We start from the raw sequence: 24,511 nt of genomic DNA, 5'->3' as shown, positions 1-24,511 counted from the left end.
CCTGCATTATCTTGAGGGTTTAATTGCAAAAAGCTCCAGTTTTCATATTGTTCCTGGTATGGGGAATATTTCTCGTGCTTTTCTCAGTGTGTTTCTCTGTATTCCTGATGATTTATGGTCATTTTTGTCTGGGTTTTGATTGCTGTTCTTTTAATCTTTTGTCTTTCTCCACCTTTTGTGGTAATGTTCTTTTTGCCCTCCGTCCTGTAAGGTCCAGCATTAATGTGTAGGCTAGGAATGAAATATATACAAAAGTTAGAAAAAATACTAAAATTTCAAAGGGAGCACATCCACCAAGCTTAATTTTCGATATATTCATAAGACTACCTTTTTACAAAGAAAGTAGGGCACAAACCAGCAGTCAGACCATCATTCTGCTTGACATGGTGCTGGAATGCACAAAGAAGCATGCAAATAAATGAATGAATGAACATAAATAAATGGTTTAAAATCTCAATATCTCAAATATATTCTTTGATTTGTATTTCGGCTAAGGAAGGTTAGCCATGCTTAGGCTACTGCTTTGTATTGATTAGAAAGAAAGACAGACAGACAGACAGAAAGAGAAAAGACAGAAAGAAAAACAAAGAGAAAAGAAAGAAAGAAAGAAATGCAAACAGCCAATCGGCCATTAGCAGTTAATTGGCCCAGCTGCGCGCCGTTGCTAGGCACCTGTTCCACCTGTCCAGAAGAAGAGACGTACAACCAGCGTGCTGTCGTGAGTTTTAACTTGTTGTTCCGGTTAATTTAAAACAGATTAAACGAAATATCTTTAAATGTGTAAATACAAATGGATCGATACAAGCTCCGAGTTAGACGCCTTCGGGACACCGGATTTCCCTACAAGCGAGATACACCCGTGAAACCACAGCAGAGGAGGCGAGGGGGTAAGAAGCAGACAACCAGATACAGAAAGGGTTCAGATACCTTCAAGCCAAATTATGTAGGTCAACTTATAATTTTAACTGAATGCTTGAATGACGACTTTCTCCGCTTTTCTGCTTATAAACTTGAAGGAAACAGGATACTTCTGCCCAGAAAACGTTATAACACATTACTAGAAGAACCTGAGGAGGAAAACATGAATGACTTCTGCGTGAAACCAGCGAGCTTAGAGCGTGTGAGTGGGATGATTAATAAATGTGTTTTTAACTATTTATCCTTTACAAACTCTGGTACCTACATATACACTACTCACAAAAAGTTAGGGATATTTGGCTTTCAGGTGAAATTTATGGAAAATGCAATATGTTCATGCTACAGTGATATAATATCATAAAAGTAAGACATTTAAGTAGAAGGATGCACTACTGATTTCCTCATCTCAAAAAATTCATTCAACACAAAAGGTAACAACAATGGTAGTTACACCACAACAAAAAATTTGAACGTCTCAATATCTCGTCATGTGCCCTTGAGCATCAATTACAGCTTGACAACGATGTCTAATGCTGTTCACAAGGCAACTTATTGCCTGCTGAGGCATGGCATCCCACTCTTCTTGAAGGGCAGCCCTCAGGTCATTGAGGTTCTGGGGTGCAGGGTCTCGAGCCTCTACACGACGGCTCAGCTGATCCCACAGGTTTTCAATGGGATTCAGGTCTGGAGAGAGTGCAGGCCATTCCATTTGAGGTACACCAGTCTCCAACAGCCGTTCCCTGATGATGCGGCCTCGATGAGCAGGAGCATTGTCGTCCATGAAGATGAAATTAGGCCTGTGCTGTTCATGTAGGGGCACAATCACTGGATTAATGATGTTATTCAGGTAGTATGGGCTTGTCACTGTACCATTCACAAAGTGTAGGGCAGTTCTGTACCAAGTGGACACCCCTGCCCACACTGTAACACCGCCACCACCAAAAGCTGGCCTGGTGACAACAGTGGCTGATGCATAGCGCTCTCCCTGACGTCTCCAACATCGTTGCCGGCCATCATTTCTGCTCAGTGTGAATCGACTTTCATCAGAGAACAGCACTGAGGCCCACTGGTTCCTCGTCCAGCGTAAATGCTCCCTGGCCCATGCAAGACGATGATGCCTGTGCCTGGTGGTGTGGTCAGGTACCCGTGCAGGTCGTCTAGCACGCAGACCACGCTGATGGAAACGGTTTCGAATGGTCTGACGTGACACTTGGGTGCCTCTCACCTCTCTTAAACGTGCCTGGAGTTGAGTGGCATTCATCATCCGGTTTCTCAGGGCAGTGTTCACAATGTAGCAGTCATCAGCACGGGATGTGGCCAAAGGACGTCCACTTCTAGGCCTTTCTGTGACTCTTCCAGTCTCTCTATCTCTGTTGCAACCTGCTGATGACACTCTGTAACACTCCAAGCTCAGTGACCACTTCTGTCTGAGATCGTCCTGTTTGAAGCATCGCAATGGCAAGGGACTGTTGTTCCATTGTTAGGTGTCGTCTTGGTCTCATGATGTCAAAATGTGAACAGCATGATGAGGACAACTGTTTAAACACCAGCTCTAATTGAACCAGGACATTTATTGGTCAATTCAAGGATCACACACCTGCCGTGATTTTTGCCGTTAAGCTCCTTGTTAGAGAACAGCAACTTGTGCAAAATTTATTGAAACATTTAACAGTTGGACATGTGCATTTAAAAGCTTAGAGAAGATCACATTAAGTTCACCTGTACAGGTTTGAATGCATTTTAGGCTTGTTGTGAAAATACACCCAAAGGCTGAATATCCCTAACTTTTTGTGAGTAGTGTATTTATCATCATCAGTACAGGAATGTAGTCTTATAAACCATTGTGAACCATGTTTATAGGCTAAAGACTAGTAACATTGGGTTGAAGCAATGATAATCTTAACACTCAGCCATTATATTTAAGTTTCAATATCACTTGATAATTTTTACAATGAAAATTGTTGTTGTGGTGCCATAATTGGTTTCATTCCCTTCTTCCTTTCTTCCCATACATAGTCTTTACACTCACAGGTTGAACCTGTGTCAAACTGCGAGTTTGCATCCCTCTTGAACAATCATACGTTCACTAAAAACCCCATAAACCAAACGGCCTCATGTGTTACACTCGCTAAAGAAGAAACTAGACACCAAAAAATGTCACAAGGATCTTATCCAACCACTCAGAAGACACCCATCCTTCAAGACTTTAAAGATGGTGATAGTCCACAAAGTGCCGCATCTTGCAGCATGGAGCTAGACACGACTTTAAGCTCTGAGGAAGATCAGAAAGATGATGACAGCAGCAACTGTTTGTCCTGTGGCTCAGCAACACTGAGTAGTCTTCCTTCCCCAGAGATCTTCAGAAAAGAAAATGGTGCGTTTGTGCTCATTTGCTTGATTTTGTCTTTTTAAGTGTGTGCATATATAATTGTGTGCATATATTTGTTATTCACAGAGAAATCTACGAATTATTTTGGTAAAGAGGAGTTGAGTCTCTATCTTTACAATAAAAACTCCACCTTGCTGGACGTTAGCCATGCCAAGAACATCCAGATGCAACAACCACCCAACCTTTCTGCCATCATAGGTGATACTGAAGGAGAAGTGCATGTTTGTAATTGTTTTGGTTTATTAGATAAAAATGTTATTGTAAAAATACTATGGTTAAAGGTTTGAAAACTGCGATTGAGAATTAAGTCATTTGTGCTGATGTGGATCTTTTAATTGTTGACTCCCACATAATTACAGCTACTTATTTGATTGCAGATACTTCTACCATTCTTATTGAAAAGAACTGTTCTAGCAGGTGAGTGCATGAGCTGAATTACTCTTAAAATAAACTACTAAGCTGGTCATTGAAACAATTAGTAGAGGTGTTTCAGTGTACTGACCAGAACTCTGTGTATTTTCTTTATCAAGCTACCACCAAAAAACAGTGCCCAGTGGTGAAATACAGACAGACTTATTCAAATCAGGTGAGATATACAAATTCATAACACGCTTATCTTCATCAAACATTTTCTATATAACTTATTCTAGTGTTTTTTTTTTTGGTTGTTTCTTTTTGTGTGTGCTATTTCTTGTATACAAGACCTCCAAAGGATGACGCCACCAAGAGTAAGAAAACTCTGAATATCTGTTGAAATGTTTTCAAAAACATCAAATGTGTTCATGTTTATATTGGAAACTCGAATCTTATTGCATACCTATTTAATAGTTTACCAGAATGCTGTTTTGGCACGGACTTTGTATAATTTCATGAAGCAATGTTTGATGCATTTGTCCCTGTTAAATACTTCTAATGAAATGTATATTTTCTCTGTAGCTCACTGTGAGAAAGCCAATTTTGTATAAGAAGAAGGTTTGGTTTAAAAGCCCCATTATTGGTGAGACCCTCGAAGCAAAACCCATCCAATCCTCGACCAGTGAGTTCTCAAACCTCCCTAAGCAGGTGACACCAGATCAAGATGCAGGTCCACCCAAAAGTGGTGACATTGGGTGTAAAGAAGAAACATTACCGCTGATGGTGAAGCTGAAAAGGCCAGTTAAAACCAGTCCAGTGAAAGCAAAGTTCTTCGACTTTGGCAGTGACAGTGAAAAGGATGCCTACTTTCAGTGGATGAAAGAGCGATGCAACAAACTGAAAAATCCTGTTTTATTTCCTTTCATGCTCGGTGCACAGGAACCCTCTGTTTTGTGACATCAGGTTTGCACACAGGTGTTTATTTCTTAAGCATAAGCCAATAACAGCAGACTAGATGGGCAGTTGATGTGTTATTGGAAGATGGGGGAATGAATTACTGCACCTACCACAGAAAGGTGAGATGATTTGATCAAAAGGTGCTCTGAGGTAACTAATATAAATGTTTATCTTCATTTTAAGCTGATTCAATTCAAATGTAGTACACTATTTATGAATGTATTAGTGCTATCATAGAAGTCTCAGGAAAAGTGTAAGTCACAAAAAAGGATTAATTTAAATATATATACATCTTTGATTTTTTTTCTTCACGTAATTGTTACCTTAAACAGAAAAAATCAGATCAGAATGTCGTTGTTTAAATCAACAATGTCCAGTTGAAAGGGTTGCCTTTTTCTAGTGGCGAGCAACTGAACCAATGGTCCTTAAATGCACCAGTGTCTGGTGAAGATGACCACTAGATGGCAGATCTGTATTTTGTTTATTGCGTGACAATTACTTTTTCTCGTCTTTGTTTTTTCCCTTTCCTATTTTGAGTGCAGAATAAGAAAAAAAAAATGTATTTATCATTTTGCCATGTAATTCTCATTGTTTTATTGTAAGTCTAAGTTAGATGTAATTTTCAAATGTGCTTTAAAGTTTAAGATGCTATTCTTTTTTACATTTGTGTTTGTCTTCAAAGTAAACTTACGTAAACACACCAGGCAACATAATTAATAAATAGAAATGTAATAAAATAACTATTGTTGCAGTCTTTCATTACTTTAAAGGGGTTTCCTCCTTAACTCTATTTTCCTTTTTTTTTTTTCCATATACTGGTCTTTAACAAATATCGACTAATGGTCAGCTAGTCAGTCAGAAATCCCATCTGTATTATTTCTGTAAAAGCATAACATGCTGTCACGATTCCGGACAAAACATCAACACAGCTAACGCGCCTACCACGTGGTTCCCGGCCAAAAATATCAACCAATCACGTAATTCGTTGTAGCAGCCGCGTTGGCTCAACCAATAAGAAAAATGCAGCGGGTTACCAAGCAGCTCCTGTGACTAATGCCTGTCATATGACTCTGACACCCATGGAGACAGTTACAAGGAACAAGATTTGCTCCTGGATTTGAAAAGGAAAATAAACCTGTACCGAATTTACTTTGGTACAAAATGCCTCCTACTCTCTTGCAGAAACTTTTTAACAAGAAAAATGCGCTTTCATCGCCGCCCCCAAGATGTAGCAAAGAGGATCCAGCTTTCAGGTAGGTGTTTCGCGTGTGCGTGCGTGCATGTTTGCGTGTAACGCTGTGTATGTCAACGTTATCTATCCCTGTCGCTGTGTTGTCTGGAATCATGACAGACTTTTGGAATGATGTATGTTGTGAGCATGAGGTTACTTTATAAGTCAGCACTTTGTAGTTTGGGGTTATTTGGTATCTGTGAAGGGATACGTGGGAGACGTGCTTGTTAGTGCGGTCAGCTAGCATGCTAGTGCTAGCCAGTATTGAGGCTGCTGCATGCGCTCTCTAGATGGGACTTACCTCATTAGCGCTCTTTTGTGTTTTACACATACACATTGTAGATATTTATTTATTTATTTATTTTTTTACTGTCCATGACAACCAAATCGTAAACGCCTAGTTTTGCAGTGTTTCCATATAAGACTTGACCGCTCAGAAGTTGCAGAAGCCGCGTTCAGCGCTTTCCTTTGTTTTCACCCCATGTTTCTGAGTCTTGTGCTACAAGCAGCGACAGATAAGCATGGTTGTCAGGAAACAGGGCAAGCACCACACAGCAGTCACTCTCCCCCAGCTTATCTTTAGCTTAACTTGGAGCAAAGTACAAGTGTGGTTTGTCTTCGTCGTGCCAACAGTGTTGTATTGTCTGGGCGGTCAGTCAGCAGAGTAGGACACTGTGTGCTCTCTGTATTGGAGAAACGTGGAATTGCTTGAGTTAATCACTTTAATCTAGGTAGATCAATGCCAAACCGGCATCTGCTGTTGAATCATCCATACCACACATGTACGGCACTAAAATAAAATTTATAAGATCAGTTGTGATTTTATGTTGAGGTTAATTGTTTTACTTTATGTCCTGTCCATCACGATGTGGGCGGACAGAACATGGTGATCATCATCCTGATGTGTTCAGCTCTCTGGTGTGAAGGTATCACTGCATAGTAAAATTTAAAGTGATGCTTAAAACGATGCAAGATTGCTGGACTTCTTGCAGCTGTTCAAAGGTAGAAATTCTCAGGAATTTAGAGCACATGTGATCTTGGATTTTCATCAACAGGCACATTTTTCTTGTCTATTTGACTTCTGTGGAAATTAGCACATAACATTAATAAGACTTGCAAATGAAAACTATCATTTCAGTAATACTGTACTATTTTGCTTTAGGCAAATAATAAAGATGTTTTATACTGGTACCTGTTGAAATCAGGTAGAAATATGGGAATTAAAAATATATTTTACAATGATATATACATACACAATACTGTCATTCATTATCATAAACTGTTACAGACTTTTTTTTTATTTTTTTATAAATTGACAAATGCAATGAATTCAACATCTCTTGGACTATAAGTCAACAAAATGTAACAAGTAGCATCCTTATTTTTTGGATGACTATTTAAGAACATTTTGCTAGTGAGTATTTTTTTAAAAGCTGATTTCTGTAAAATAAAACAGAAAAGAAGACACTTAAGAAATCACTTTGCAATGTTTTAGTGGAATATTTAAACACTGTTTTGAGGTCAGAATATTTTTATTTCAAATTAGTCCATGCAGCAACACCAACACTTAACATGTCCTTAAATAGTACCAAACTGTATAATCACTTGGAAGTAGTTGCATTCTTCAGACAAACTTTATACTCCCTTAGTTAATTTGTAGTCTCTGTGCTCATTGGTATGTTCTTGCACACATTCTGTCTTTTTTTTTTTTTTTTTTTTTTTTTTTTTTTTTAAGTTGTAAATAGCCTTTTCTTTGGAAAATGTTGATCCCACCCTTGTACTGTCGGTGGACACATTTAAAAGTAGACTTGAAAGCTCACCACCTTGTGGTGCTGGTTGCCCATACTGGTGCCAGAGCACGTTCTGTGGCCTTAAAGGTGGCCTGTACCCGGTGACATAAATGCTGTGTGTGTGTTTGGGCTAATGGAGGGAGGGATTGGTTGGCATCAGTCCTAGAGCAAATGGGCAGGCAGCAGGCGTTTCTGTTAACTCAGTGGTCAGCTGTGCTCTTCATACCTCTGGCATAAGCTCCGCATTCAACAAGCATGAAACAACTCTGAAGGGAAATCTGTGAGGAGACATGGTTGGGGAGTATACTTGGGTAGTAACATGAATTGACGAGAGTGCGTCACTTAGTGATAAAAGATTCACGATGAGAGGAATATGGTAAATGATTTAATTTGTGAAATATGGGACTAATATGACCTAAGTCATCATGGAAAAAAGTTAAGTGTCAGGAACTGTCTACCCTCCAAAGTTGGAGGGTAGACAGAGGAGAGGGAAGATTAAAGAATTACCCGATTTAGATGACAAAAGTGGATCTCTATTTTTTTTAATTTTTTACCTGAATAATTTGAATTTTCAAGTAAAGAAAATCTAACATTTCAGGATGTAAGATTAAGAAATTCTGTTGCAGAAGCTCTTATAGAAACTTTGCAAGCTGCAAATTTAAAAAGGGGGGGGAAAAAAAGGTTGTACTTTTGCAGTCCTGTTGCACTGATGATGATGATGATGATGCACAACCCAACTAAAACATTGTCGGAGCACATCTCTGTGGCTTTCAGAATACCACAGAGGGCAGCAGGCTGGCTAACCCCATGGAGGAAAGCCTAAAAAGCCTCTCCTGTTTATCTGGCTGCAGCACCTGACTGGGACAGCATACAGTACATTACACTGAGAGCTTCTGGCTCATCCTCAAGCCCGTCAGGCAATAGCTTTGTCCTCCTCACCCACACTCAGATTGCCTGTCCTGGCAGCCTGCAGAGGAAACTTCTTTCTTGACCTGGGGGATACGGTGATGCATAAATACGTTTGCACTGGGATATGCAAAGGAAGGAATTTGTAAAATCTAAACCTCAGACGTAGTTACAAAAGTGTGGGTGAGGGTGCATTCATTTAGGAGACTTTGCTTGTTGCTGATTTCTTTATTATTTACTTTTTTTTTAACCATGAGTAATGTTTTTATGCCTTTTATTTATTCATATATATTATATATATAAAGCTTTTCAATGGTATGTGAATATAAGTTAAACCCAGGTTTTTGCCTGTTTTTTCTATTCAGTACACAATAATCAGCTCTCTGGAATGATGCTCAAACGCTGGTGAATGTAAAATATGATGTGATTTCGGCTTTGGAAATTGACATGGAGACACCCAAACTATAGCAATGCATGATATTACACGCTGATTTTCAAAATCTTATATCACATCAGATTTATTGATAGTAATTGCTTCCTTCTTGACAGTTCTAGAAAAGGGTGGCTCAGGTTCCTGAATGGCATGACATCCTTCCTCCACTGCATGCTTTTAGGAGGTGGTGTGTCATGTGGGGCTTTCATTAATCTCAGGCCGTCATGTTTGTGGAAGGATCACTTGGCCGCACACTTTGTCGCAGGTAGAAAGCTGTAAAGAGGATGAAGAAAAAAAAAAGACATTTCTGTATATAGCAAACAAATTTAAACCTACGGACCAGCTGTATCTTAAATGAATTTACATTCATTATGGTAACTCCAAGTATGTTACAGCCTTTAGTTTCCCATCTTATTTTAACCTCTTAATTTCATCAATCGTTTCATTAATGCCGCCTGTCATAACATAATATCTAGATGTGAGTTTAACATAGTGATTCTTATGTACACAAAGTACACTTGTGAACTATCTTTCAACTGTGATCATAAAGTGCTTTAAATGTTGAGTGATATTCACATAAAAGTTATGAAAATAACTCAAAATGTTTCTTTCTTTCCAGTTAATTGTGCACACTGACACACTGTGAGGATCACAAAAATTATTGGCTTTTTTTTTTTTTTGCTCTATATTACACGCTTCTTTGTGTGTGAAATCTGCAGGCCCTACAAGGGTTTGTAAAGACTGCAGCTGTCATCAGATTCCTATCAGGAATATTTCGAGTGGCCACACGGGCTTCTCAGAACTGCAGGGTCATGGTAAAAATATAGTTTTACGTTGAAGCTCAGCACAAATAGGGATGTCATGATTGTCCTGTTTGTTATGGATTAATTCATTTGATAGGATTATAAATGTGTAAAATCAGTTGGAACGGCCCTTTTATAGGTCTTTAAGTCCTGTTTATTTCTATCTTTAGATGACATTTCAACAAAGTAACTATTTCAACAAAATCTCTTCTGCTCTAGAAACAAACATAAATATTAGAAATAAATTCAGTCTTTCTCTCAGAGAAAACAGGAGCAAAACTGTACATGACCGCCACCTGAACATGTTAGGGTTCTTTCAGTAAACTACATTATGAAAAATAAATAGTTAGTTAATTGTCTTTTAGCGAAACTATCCAAAAAAAAAAAAAAAAGTTTGAGACATAGTTACCTTTTTCATTTGCATAACATTTAATTAATGTAGTTGCCACATTGTGCTGTTAGTTGTCTGCAGTTATGTAGCATTTAATTGAAGTCTTGTATAGGCGTACAAAGCTGGTGGTTATCCTGCAGGTCATGAAGCATCTATCCATTTTTTTATTCCAACTTATTCCAATGCAGGGTTGCAGGGTGCTGCAGCCTATTCCCAGTGACTTGCAGGTGAGAGTCGGGCCTCAGCATGCATTTCCAGTCCATCACAGGCCCGTAGTGAAACACATTTGATCCTTTTGACAGCAACTTTTTTTTTTTTTTCTTTTTCCCTCATTGCTGTTTTACAGGCTGAGAAGCTTCACAGTGACATCTTGGTCATTTTTTTTCTACAGCTAAAGAAATGTGACATGGAAAACTTAATGCATTTGTTAGGAGGAAAGAACTCTTCCTCCTCCATATTTACCCCTTCTAATGTGCCTCTTCTATAACTAACATGAAGCAAAAATAAAGCAGCGCAAGTGGTGTATAATCCAGGTACCGTAAAGTAAAAGTCCTGTCTGGCAGCTGTTCCAACCAGTCACTTAACCAGCTGAATTTAATGAGCTCAGCTCCGCTGTGAGGTAGATGAGCCTGTTAGTGACAACACCTGTTTAATGCACACGTAGATTAAAAACATGGCAGGACTTTGACTTTACTTTGACTTCATCTACTTTATACACCTCTGGTAATCACAGATGTTGTAATACTTGTTCTTCTTTTGAGTTTGGGGCATTATCTTTGCTGGGGATTGACCTATTGAGGAATCTTTACAATTAATTGGTTGTGGCATTTTATTGGTGTGATTAATAGAGAAATAAAGTAACTGTGACTTCCTGGTTGCATGCTTGTAAAGCTGAGTGTACTGGCCTTTATAAAGGATAAGTCTACGTCTTCTTTTGTTTTGAGGTTATCAATTCAGTTGTTGCTGCTGATGTATCAATAAACTTATTTTCTTTTTTTAAAAAAAAGTATTTTGATGATACGTTATAATAAAGGAAGAATGTTTTTCCACAGACTTTTGGGAAGTTCCTTTTAAAAATAATGTAAAATAATACCGTGATTAAAAGAAAAAATTAAGTCAAAGTGATAAATTTCGTGTCCACGTCTTCCTAAGGAATAATGGAAATGCAGAGTATAAGGCAAAATTATTTTCTCCAGTTCTGACCAACTTAAATGGAATTATTTGGCTTGACAAGATTTATTCTTCTGCCTTAATGATTTGAAGTTCCAAGATCTGGGGAGGGTTTGTCACAGGATTTACCACTTACTTTCCCTCATTTCGACCTTTTCTTCTCATTTCTCTCCTTTTATGAGTGGCTCCTTTACAGAGAACATTTCTGATGAGGCCTCTCTTGTAGTCTAAAAATCAAGCCTAAAAGTCGACTCTGTCACATGACCTAATTAGCCTGCTTTCAGTCTCCTGTCGAGATGACGTGGGGTGACGTTTAAGCTCTGGTTTGACACAGTTACAGGCTTGTTCTAGCTGACAGTGTTAGTGCCTCTTTTCAAGGCCAGGCAGTTAATCATTTCAGTCATACAATGTGTCCTTTTGATAACTAAAAAAAGAAAGTTTTAGCTTTTTTTTTTCTTTTAAAATCTGTAACATTTAACATTTGAGGATTTGGGCTAAAGGCTGAATGATTAGTTGTTTTTAAATTAAAATAGCAATGAAAGATGTTGCAGTTGGCAGATCGTAATGGAGAGCGATTCATTTCTATTACACAGTGCCTGATACTGGTTTCAAACCCGCAGCATCCACCACTTCATAAATCCACTCTCTTTGGTCGTAATTCCCGTTTTTCTTGTTCTACAGTCATTCAAACATCATGTGATGGCTTCACTCAGCTGTCAAGTCCTGACGCATTTTCAAAATTCCTCACCAAGTCATCAAGTACAGATGCAGTCCAACTTCTGACATGTCCTGATAAGACAGTTTACTGAGTAGAGCACCGTCACTCTAAATACTTTCAAAGTTCAGATCTTAGTTTACATGTTTTAGGTCAATCAAACTTACTAAGAATTGTATATCCATCTAAGGTGTAGTAATGCTCAAAATCACAACTTATTTTTTTATTAAGCTGACTCTTATGGAAAGTGGACATTTATGGAAAGTGAAAGGTGCCAGTTCTATGCTCACATGGCACATCAGGCCACAATAGTTTTGACATCTTCACCTCCTTGGGAAAGTTAAAAAAGAAAATGCAAATTTATGTCTGACTTTCAGAAGCGACATATTGTCTGATGTGCGTTTTCTGTTTGCCCTAATCACCAGCGAGTGCGTGCACATCTCTGCATGTATGGCACGGGGGTGGAACAGTACAGAAAGCAGTACAGAAAGCATGTAGAGAGAAATGACACACTGTGGTATAAATAGGCTAAATATAACTGTTTAGTTTTTTACAAGAAGGACAAATGATGAACCTGCTTTAGAGGAAATGTAACCATCAGCTTTCAGGGTTTTTTGGCATGGTTGCGTTCTGATAAGTGAAGCCATTCTTTTATGTAGTCCATGTGTTAGAATATAAAGGCTTTCGTAGTTTGATCTCATCTTGTGGCAATCCTCCATCTCACGCAAAAATAAATGCATTCACTTACAAAAACTAAATAAAAAATGAAAATATACGTGTGTGTGTATATATATATATATATATATATATATATATTCCATATCTCCTAATATCAACACAGCGTCATCATGCCTTTTGAATTTGATGACTTTTTCATGTGATATTGTGTGAGACAGACTTCTTACTGTCAGCACTCCTGTCACTCCTCTGTCATGAGTTGCTTATTCAAAAGTTATGACACATGAATAAACAAAAGTGTATTTTCACTTATTGGGTAAAGAGTAAAGTTGAGTGGTGATATGGTTATAAAGTGGGAAAAGGCTGTAGGGACACAGATAAAATAAAAATGTTCATCTTGAAACTGAATAATGGACTTTTCAAATCTACTGCAAAACATTTCTTAGATTTGAACTTCTTTATATAGTATTTATAAATTTTTAATATTAAAAACTATGTGTTCGGTGTTCTTATTTCAATACCTGCAATAATTGTTTTTGCCCTATTATTTAGAAAAACGGTGACTCCAAAAGCGAACAGATTGATCCCAGACAACATAAACCTCTGGCTATTTGGGAGGTGCTATGTTTGGTACCTCACAGTTCAATAAAGTTATGATCGTAGATGCTTTGATCCGATTGTTAAATACTTGTCAGGATCTTGAATGCTGTGTAACATTTGCGAATCATTATTGAATTGGCAGCTGCCACATAGCAATGAATGAATGATTGATTAAATATTATATCAGCTCACCGCTGCTGGCTATAAGAATAAGTGAATTGTTACTGTAGGTGTGACAATGTTAACTTCAGTTAGAGCATCTCAACCTTTTTAGTGTCATATGATTGCTGGAATGCAGCAGTGTTTAATGCAGGCAGACAGACCAGATGTGCCACTTTCTTTTTTATTTAATAAACCTTTTCTTAGAAAAATGTCTGAAATTTCCAACATATAAGATTTTTCACAAATAATTTCTTCAAAGGTCATGTTTAGTCTAAAAGAACAGTTTGTTTACACCAAAACAAGCTTATAATGGTCCATCCTGAAAGGTCGAACCATCCTTCCCTCAAAAAATGACTAAATAATTGCTTGATCATCAAATTTTTGCTGATTAATCTTCTGATTATTAACCAACTTCTCCAGGGTAATTTCTAGCAAGCATGGTATTTCACAGATCCACCAATTGACTGTTACTGAGCTTACCATGTGAAATATTAGTCATTCTACACATTTTAGGATGTACGTGACCACATGCTCCTTATACACTTGTGCATGTATATTAAATGTGATGCATGTGTTTGTCAAAGCACAGGCACCAAGGATGTGGCTAAATGGTTACCAGGAAATCTAAATGGTACTTAGAAAATATTGTTGTGTGACAGGTGTGAAGATATTATTCATAATGGAGTCTGCACTTGTGGAAAGCTTGCAGAAGATTTCAGATTTAGTCTTAGTCATTTATGATTAGTTGGATTATTTTCAATGCAAATCAGTTTTGGGACATTGTTGATCCTCTGCAGCAGAAATGTTGAGTCGCTGGACCAAACAGAGTCCTCTGTCATACAGCCGGAAGAACGTCACACAGCTTGGGCTGATGTTTATGTAACTGTCCCTCTGTCTCTGACACAAACACACACTCACATACACACACACACATACACACACACACACACACGCCCTGATGTTTCAGTGGCAGCGGAGAGGGAGCTAGGGCTCTTTGAGGTCAGTATAGGCTGATGTCAGACTTGTAGCAGTCTAGGAAACTAGACAGCTTTGTTATCACTGTGGTTGGTTCTTTAGATTTTAGCCGTATTGGTACTGTTATTGATACAGTTTATTGATCTGGTGGTGTTGTCTTTTTTTTTTTTTTTAAATTTTATTTTTGTTGTTTTTCAGAGGAACAAAAACAAATACAGGTTTGTTTTGTTGCATGTGTCATAATAAGCTTAACTGTTATTTTAAAAAAAGAAAAAAGAAATGCAAACATTATCCCCTCTCCTCTCATATCGCTCTATATCTGCACAATGAGTTTGACCTGTACTTTTACTACAGCTGACTACAACTTGCATGCTGAGGGCTTTGGCAACAAGCATCACTAACATTGACTGTGATGGAACATATCTAGGAGAAATTAATGAGAAACATAGCCTGATATAGAAAGAATAAGTTATAAATGATCATTTCGCTGTTCTTTTAAAATTTGTCCTTGTACTTGTTTAGTATCCAACTTTGTTAAATGATGCTGTGGCCAGGAGCAGGTGTTGGTGCTTTCCTGCTTTTAGTCTCATAGGTAACGTAATTGTTTGCTTTTCTAGTGTACTAACTTTCTCGTTTCTTAATGAGTGTGTTCCTGGTTCTGCTCTTTACATTCCCATAAAACAAGAATAGAATTTCTCTTGAACGTCAGACAATGTGATGATGTTTTGAGGTATCTGTAGAAGATAAAAAACGGTCTAAGCATTCCCCTGCAGTGTAAATAGACAGCCCAAGTCCTGTAAATCTGGCATCCAGGGAAGACCCATTTTAAAAATGAAGACCGATCAGTTAGATGGCTATTTGCTTGTGTGTGTGTGTGTGTGTGTGTGTGTGTGTGTGTGTGTGTGTGTGTGTGTGTGTGTGTGTGTGTGTGTGTGTGTGTGTGTGTGTGTGTGTGTGTGTGTGTGTGTGTGTGTGTGTGTGTAAATGAGGCCAGTTGTGTATGTGATGAAGGTCAAACATTTAGCTTTTTTTTTTTTTTTTGCCACATTTGCTTGTGTAAAACTGAGCGTTGTGGGAGTAAATGACATTTTGGGCTGGGGAAGCTTTTGCTCAACTCCCTGCACTATGGATTTACAAGTTTAAACCTGACCATAAGTCCTCGGGCAGAAAACAGATGGAGGAATTGTTTAACAGTCCAACTCCATAAAACAGTGTTATATTTATCAGCCTTCTAAGACATTTTAAGCAACATTTTGACACATCATTTGTGTCTATCTAGAGCCCTGAATTCGCTTAATTTTGACTATAAAATCAAGCTGACTGATGGCAAAAGTGGTTTTTAAAAAATCCACACAATGACCACCTTCAGATATAAGTAAATGACAATAACCTTCAAAAGAAAATGTTGTCTTTAATGAGTCAACAGCTTGGAAAGGTTTTTTCTTTCTTTAAGGATTTACTGTCTTGTAGCTCTTCTGTTTATCAGTGTCTTCCAACAATTCTTTGTTGAGAGGATGAATTGTGCATTTGCATATATCGGACAAAGCAACACAGAAAGAAGGGGAAGAGGGAACACAAGTGAGAGAGAGAGAGAGAGAGCAAAAAGAGTGGGATTAAGAAACAGAACACAAACAAATCCCCACTGTCACTCTCTTATCACAGTGCTTTCTGGCTGTCAGCAGTCCAGTCTTGCTGCTCTTGCCGCCTCTGTACTGTCCAGCACACACACTGTTGCTGGGATCACCTGATAGTCTCATGTTGTGTGAATTTAGTTCACCGCTATTCTTAGACCCTGCTTTAGCTGGCAGTGGAGGAAGGAGACAAGAGGAATAGAGAAAGAGAGAGAGAGAGAGGGCTGGGGAAAGACTGGCAAACTCGCAGTGATGCTCAGGTAGGAGTCTGTAATGTTTAACCAGGCTTACATGCATTTTAACGGGCACTGTAATATGTTGGTGAAAGGAGGTGTGAAAATAGTAACTGCGGTCTTACATGTGAACTTTCTTTGAGTGCTAGCAGCTTAATTAATCTGGTCGGCACAAACAGTTTGAAGGCGAAACGCATCAGTTTTCAGTCAACCGCAGCGTGATGAACGTCGAGATTGGTTTTTATCAGCTGCAGTCATGTGGATTACTTGGGTTGTGGGGAAGCCTAGCTTTTGTTTTCAATATATACATGTTTGGTTGGAGTTAAGTTCAGTCTGCTTTACAAATTGTTCCAGTTAAACTTCATAACTTTTGGTTGTCATTCATTTAATCGTGATCCTTGTTGGGACTTTTGATATAACTCAGGAGCTTTTTTATTCTTTAGTTAACAGGTTGTACAAGGAAATGAATACTTTTTTTTTTTAATACCTGTTTTGTGTGAGAAAACTTGTCTCAGTATCGCATAGGCGTTCAAGATGTGACCGGTACAAGTATGTAACAGTCATGAAGTCATGTGCTGCTTTTATGAATGACTCTCCTCTTTCCCCTGTCAGTGCTGTGACTGTCACACGCTCACCGATAGATACTTCCTTCTCCACTCTGCTTCCGCCTCATCTTTCTCTCTGATCTTCTCTGCCTTTGTTATTTGTTAACATTTTTTATCTTTGACCTTCCGCCATCATTTGAATACAACCTATGGCTTTTTTTTTTTTTTTTAAATAAAAAATGATTAGCTTTTTTTTAAATTGTTGTTTTGTTTCTCTTTTGTTCTTTGCTTCTCATTCCTTTTCTTTTTGTGAATCCCATTTTTGTTTTTGGATTGTCCTTTCTTCCTCTCCATGAAACATTTATCATTTTGTTACCCATTTTTTTCTTGGTTTCTTGCCTTGTTTATTTCCATTCCTTTCCTCTGTTACACTTTGTATTTTCTCACTTTTCTTTAAAACAAAGGGAAGATTGAACTTCTTGCCAGTTATTTGGCTCGTATCTTACTTGATAGGTGTAACATATTTTTATCTTTTTTATAAAGACAAACTTGTTACCTAAAAGAAATGTGTGAGCAGTATTGAATTTGAGTCATTACAGCTTGGTTTAGACATTAACATTTTTTGGTTACCAGCATTTTTATATCTAAGTTGTTGAATAATTAAGGTGGTGGTTTTGCAGTTTCAACAAAAGCTCAATACATTCAAACAAATGCCAATATCATAAATGAACCACTCATCAGAAACAGTCGTCCATCTGCAGAGAGGCATGTGACAGACTTTAACAACAACCTGTGTAATCTAGCACTCAAGTCTGTGATCTGAGTATTGACCCCACTCTACACAATGCAATTTGAGCCCATTATGTAAACCCAGCAGGCATTACGTTAGTACTCCTTGCCAAGAAGACAAAAATTGGGACGTTTTCGGTTTATAGATAGATGGATGGATGGATAGAACTTTATTCATCCCCCAAAGGGAAATTCAAATAGTCTAGCAATTCAATAAAAACACTCTATCAAACTATAGTTTGCTTGCAGGTTCAAAGTTTCCCTGATCCAACACACTTAATTAAGTGACTACTTAATGAGTCACTGTGCAGAACTTCACAGGCAGTTGGTTGCATTTAGTTTGAGTCAAGTGTGTTGGAGTGGGGAACACATTCAAAAAACCTGCGGGACACTGGCTCAGGAAGTCCATGTTTGGTATAGCGTACTGCGTGCTCATGTGATTACTTGGTTACTAAAACCAGTGGTTCTTAAACCTTTTGAGCCACGACCCCAAGATAATATCGGTGTTGATGTTCCCGCCCACCCCCCAGTTTGAAACCAAACCTCACTTTAATTCAACATCAGTGGAAGTGGGTAGAGCCATTTGAAAGGCCCTGAATAGATGGAAAATGTGTTTCAAGCTGCAGAGGACTTGAGTCCAGTATATTTCTGAAAGTGCATCTAAACAAAACAGATATAATCTTATTTAGCCATTGAATTTACATTCTTTTTTTTTTTTTATGCCAAAAGCAAAGTATAGGTAGTTGTTAACCATTTCTGTCAAGTAATTTTATTGCAGATTTAGGCATCTGTTGTGGAAATACTCTTAGTAGTGTTAAAGTTTATGTACTGGCTACTAAAGACTCAGGTAATGCATTTTTAGATGGTTTCACCATTTTCTGATTTTAAAACAATGCAAAGATGAAAGACTTTGTTTTAATTGAAAGAAAAAAAATATTTTGAAGACTATACTAGAAGAAAGGGACACAGTTTAGCAATAGCAAGGTAAATGCAGTTTTTTTTATGTTAAATAAACTACATTTATTTGCATTATGGTGTTTTTTTCTTTTGCTCTGTATTGGTAAGCAGGATCTTTAAATGTTGCAAGACTGAAAGGTAGGGAATGATAAAGACTGAGGCACCTAACTGAACATTGTACAATGAGTCTGCCCTTTAACACACTCAGAACAATAGTTTGATATCTTTTAAGGCAAATATTGTATTTTATTACTCCTTCAATCTTTTCTCCCCGGCATGACTGAATTAAATAAAAAAGTGGGTCATACTTTGACTCCAGTGTCTGGTAAACAGTGGGGGCTGTGACCATATGCTTTCGTCCCCATTCAATTCGTTTCCAATTTTTTGGGTGCAGATTGTCACAATTCTTTGAAATTGCTGAATTTTGTAGACTAAAAACAAAAGGAAAGTACAAAATTATTTTTGCTTGTAATTTTTCTTTATTTCAGTTAGGAAAAAACAACACAGTACCCAGACCATCATTCTGCTGCTATAATGCCCAAGAAGACAAGTAAAAACATAAATAAAAATGACAAAAATGGATTCTTTTTATTTATTTGAAAAATACATTATTTAAAAAAAAAAAAAAAAAAAATCTATTTTAAAATTGTTAAGTAAAAAAAAAAAAATCCCGATTGTCGATTTCCCAACCCTAGAAAACAGAAACTCCAATGCATTGGAGTGATACACATGAAACTTCTCACATACACTCTTGCTGCACCGATCGCAGACAATGTTTACTGACCAGCAGCTGAAATGCTGCTTTTAAATGTGAGACTTAACCGTTCTTTTTCGACCGCTCCCCACTAACCCATTTACTAATAACCCTTTTGTTTGGAGATGCTCCCAGCTCCCCAGTAAAAGGCTATATTTAGGTCCAGTACTGTGTCATCAGCCCAACCCAGCTATCTGCCAGATCAGATAGAAATTCTTCACCATCATTTTATTGTCCAGTCTTCTGTCATTTATATAGCTTCTACTCACAATGAGGGCTCTGAGTTCACTGCAAAGCCACTTATACCCACTGTAAGGTGTAAATATGGAACATTACTGCATAATCTGGGATGTTTACTTCTAATAAGATGAGCTGAATAGCTTAGAAATGAAGAGCATCACAGGATATTTGCTAAATTTACTGTCTTTATTCCAGCTTTGTTTTCCCCACCTATGACTTAAATGAAGCTCATGACTATTTAGTCACTCCACAGTTGTAACTTTCCTAAATCTCAGTGACTCAGGAACATTTTTTAATGATGACTCAGGAGATCCAGTAAAATGGCTTGTTGAGGGGGGAGCTGCAAGCCTTATGACCAATATCCCAAGATATTGAGAATGAATTTAAAAATTGGTTTAGTTGTGTAACTGTTTGCCTTTTGGATGTATTGTAGATGTGAGGCAGGTGGGCAGCAAGTTTTATGACGTGCTTTATAATTCCCTGCTGTTTGAGGTATGAAACCGATGAAAGGCAGCTGCGGCATGGACTATACGAGCTCTGCCATGCCTGGCAGGATGGGTGACAGCTTAAATAGTGTTTATTACAAGCTTGCAAGTACATCATATTTACATTTCTCCTCATGCTTGGGATCTGTGCAAATTCAACTCATCTAAGTTATGGTATATTTAGATGGTCAGCAAAGGCAACTGCACTTGCCTGAGGTTTCATTTCTCTTCTGATAAAGTTTTGTTGTAAGTTTTTTGCCCATATCGACATATGCTTCTGGGCAGTCAGAGCTGATGATACATAGTCTGCAGGAACTATGACGTGAAACTTTAAAAATATTAGATACAATAAATTCAATTACTGATTTAAAAAAACATTACTTTTTGTCTTTTTTTTTTTTTTTTTTGTCTATTAGGGATAACGTTGCATCTTACAAGCTCTTGTAGTAAAATTGATGTTTTTTTTTCTCTATATTTGGAAAATGTCAGTAAAATGGACTAATAATTTTTGTGCTCTACTTGTTGATTAGAAAAATGCAGAATCTGTTTTGGGATGTGTTTTGTCACTAAACTACGACCATATTGGCTCAAATAGTCACTTTTCCATTCAGTTGAATGGTTTGACCAGCACAGCTTGATAGTTTATATGTGCTAATGTAATTTTTTTGTCTCTCCTCATTTCCATCCTTTTCCCTCCATTTTTATCTTTCAACATGACTTTATCCATCTCCTTTATTTTCCTCTGTGATGCCCCTTCCCTCTGTCCACCATTCCTCCCATTTAGCTGGCCACTTCCCCAGCTGGAGCCCAGTCAGATCAGGTTGATAGTGTACCAGGACTGTGAGAGGCGTGGCAGAAATGTCCTCTTCGATTCCAATGCCAAGAAAAGGGGCACAGAGGAAACCCCCATTACTGTGAGTCTTTTGTTGTTTTGTTTGTTTTTTTGTGTGTGGATCTTGTCTTTTTCAGGTTCATCTTTGGTTAATTTCATGTGCTTTTTTTTTTTTTTTGTCTTTCCTGTTTCAGTAAACTTGTTTATCGTCTCAATTTTTTTTCATGGTGCCGTTTCTTTTTAGTTTGGGTCAGGCTCGTGTAATCTTTTTAAAATGGTCCGTTTTAATTGAATAATCTACTGAATCTGTTCCCTTTTATGCTTCTGGGCAGTCAGAGCTGATGATCTGAGATAAGAGGGACAGACTTTGACTCATTACAGAGGTGTGGCATGTAACTCGTCATGTGCCTTATTCTTGAAGTTCACGGGACAGAAGCTGCACCTTAACCCACTGGAATCCTTTCTGCTCCACTGTGCACAGCATCTGTGGAGTCAAAGCCGTAATGCAAGGAGGTATTCCGTTTAGGATGTGCACTAGCCCAGTTTGTGAGAGTTTTTTCTTTTTTTTTCTTTTTTTTTTTTTTCTGACCAAAACTGGGTTAGCCACAAAAACCAGTTGAGTAATCAGTTATGTAAAGATTACTTACTCCAAATCTTGTGATAATTTTTTTTCCCAGGGCAAGCCTGAAGACAGATATTACCAGTTTGTCTAGCAGGTTGTTTGTTTGAGTTGATGAAAGCATGACACACTTTTATTACGTTGTAGCCATCATTATCAGGAAATGTGCAACAATAAGCTAGTTCGTCTTAAGACTGCCAGCTTCCTGGCCTCACCCATAGCGCACCTGACTGGTGAAACTGCCAACCCCCCTGGCCGCTTTTTAAAAAATTTTTTTTTTTTTTATTGTGAATAACAAGCGAAGTGTTTTCCTAACCCTGCTGTGTGTTGGTGTCTGACCCTGACCGGTTTGCTGCGCCTCGATTATCTCTAATATTAAGAGCATCAGCTGACGGCCGTTGTGTAAGCAGCATTCTTTCATCCTCACATGACAGGCTTGTCACTCTCTCACTTTATTTTCTCTTATTTGTTGAGTTTTTATCTGATTCATTTAGTTTCATCCTTAAAAAAAGTCCTCTCATGTTGCATGTTTACAACTTTGTCATTTTTAACCTCACTACTATTCTTTGTTTTTGGCCTTTATAGCTCAGTAAAGTGTTTAAAAATAAGTCTCCAACTCTAAACAGGTCTTGATCTTTCTGTTTTCGCAATTCTTCTATCTTTTCTGCCTTTTGAGCCTCTTCCTGTATTTGTCTCTACCTCTTGACATTTCCTATCATGATGCTGTAACTTTATTTACCTCCATCTGTGATCTGACCCTTTCTGCTGACCAGGTTATCTCTGTGTTCTCTCTCTATTGCTGTACCTACTGTTCCCTGTCTGTCCAACTGGACACCGATAACCTTGCCATTATCAATTTGTGCTCATCTTCAACCAAGATGCATTGCAACATTAATTTTGAATTAAGCTCTAAAAAAAAAAGAGAAATAGAAACAGGTATCGACAGTTCAGTGCATAGTTTGTTGTGCTTTTCTCAGTCATTTTGGTGCATTTAGCAAAGCTAAGGCTTAGCCAGCTATTCTTTGAGTTTTATCACATGACAACTGGTTTCGTTGGCTCATTGAAATTTATTTTAGACTGATCAACAGTGTGAACATGGAAAGTAGACAGAGAATGAGGAAGAGAGAAACAAGGTACCGGTCAGGAGATCGAGGCAGTATGGGGCATGGGTTAGGAGGAGAAATGTGAGGAAGGAAAAAAAAAAAAAGCAGAGGTAAGGTACGAGTGCAGAATGAATAAAATAATGCATTGAAGGAGAGTGAGAGAAATCTGCAGGAATTGGAGAGGCACGTATTCGGTACTGGATGGAGGGGAAGGAGAGAAGCAGGGAGTGATTGCAGCCCTGCTCAGTCACGAGTTCTCCAAGAGTCATATGACTGGCAGTCACATGCTGCTGGACTCTGTGTACATACCTCACACTGCACTGCAGCAAACACAGGCACACACACACACACACACACACACACACACACACACACACACAGAGGCATGTGCATACATGCATAGATATGATAAGAGTGGCTTCATTTGCATGTGTGCTTGTGTGAAACAGAACAATTTGTTTAAAAAATGCACACAGTTAACTGTTAGTTAGCTATCTGTGCATCATGATGAAGCAACATTTCTCTTTTTCTCTTTTCTCTACTCTTGTTTGTCTCCTCTCATTCTTCCTTTTTACACTGGATGCAACAGTGGTTTCAAGTGAGCCATCATAACTGAGCTAAAAAGCACACCCATGCTCTCATACACCCCCATTGCCCTCCCCTTCCCACCCTCCCAAATGCATTCCTCTCAGACAGGCTGCCAAGTTAAGAAGGCACATGACTCAGGCTGATTGAGCTCACGTTGCCGTTGGTTAGCTGTTTACCCAAGTGCCTCTGGATCAGGTTTCCGTGGTTTTTGACCCACACAGTTTGTCTTTATTTATATTTTTCCATAGAAACACTCGACCTGAGGAGCTTTTAGTTTAAGAACTGTGGCTATTAGTATGATGATGATGATGATGATGACAATAATTAGAATTATAAGTAGGATTAGGGATGGGATCCTTACCTATGTTTTTGAGGTTAAAACTCATTTGCATACAAGTCTTCACATTCATTTTGCTTTTGTATTTTTTTTAAGCATATTTATATACTGATAAATACCAAACCAAAAAAAAAAAAACTATGTTCCCCCTGCAGAGCCCACTGTAACACATTTAATACATATATGCACACACACATTTGGCATCACTTTATGATAAAAACTTTGCTCAAAATAGTATTGAACAGTCTGAAAATTGTTCTTCTGTCCCCCTAATAGATGGCAGAAAGCAGAAGATTACACTATAATAATTTTGACACTTCACAAGTAATACTTTGTATTTTGAACCTGCAGAACACAGAGGGTCAGGCGAAAATGTTTGGGAAGTTCTGTCAGCTCCGTCCTACAGGAGGCAGCAGCAGTTCCTTGGACAGCTCCTCTTCTTGCACGTCTGAAAGCAGGGAAACCAAGGACCATGGCCTCCGCTACCAGGTGATGTTTCTTTCCCAGATTCCTGCATGGAAAACAAGGATTCAGTCCTCTGCATTTATATGCATTCGTGCATATACATACACTAACATGCTCCTTAGGTGGGTGCAGTTTTTAAAGCTTGCTCTCCTTTACAGGGCTCAAGATGTTCATCTGATGTCGTAATGCTTGGGGAGATGATGTTTGGCTCTGTGGCCATGAGCTACAAAGGCTCCACACTCAAAATCCACCAAATCAGGTAACATTTTTCTCCTTACAGTTGGTTTTTTTTTTTTTATAGAATTAGAAAATAAAATGTGCCATCCTTGCTGGAATACTTACAACACAATGGAAGATGTCTGTTGTTAGTTAATAAGTCCCTGACTTAATAAGATAAATGAACTAGTAAATGAAGAAAAGAAACAGACAACAGGTAGAGGAAAACACAAACGGGACAAATA

General features: G+C 38.1%; 1 protein-coding gene across 1 annotated transcript in view; it reads left to right on the top strand.

Moving 5' to 3' along the window:
- Positions 1-5,779: 5,779 nt before the first annotated feature.
- Positions 5,780-24,511, top strand: part of fnip1 (folliculin interacting protein 1) — a gene marked incomplete at its 5' end in the record, with an annotated part of 35,977 nt that continues 17,245 nt past the window's right edge. The window contains 6 exon segments of the mRNA XM_079247231.1: positions 5,780-5,871; positions 16,245-16,269; positions 16,272-16,363; positions 20,891-21,020; positions 23,937-24,074; positions 24,209-24,309. Of these exon segments, the coding sequence (XP_079103357.1) occupies positions 5,780-5,871; positions 16,245-16,269; positions 16,272-16,363; positions 20,891-21,020; positions 23,937-24,074; positions 24,209-24,309 (578 nt within the window).

This window comes from Telmatherina bonti, assembly GCF_933228915.1.
Source record: "Telmatherina bonti genome assembly, chromosome: 10".
NCBI classification, from domain to species: Eukaryota; Metazoa; Chordata; class Actinopteri; order Atheriniformes; family Telmatherinidae; genus Telmatherina; species Telmatherina bonti.
Note: the sequence above shows the minus strand (reverse complement) of the source record. Positions and strands in the feature narration are given on the sequence as shown.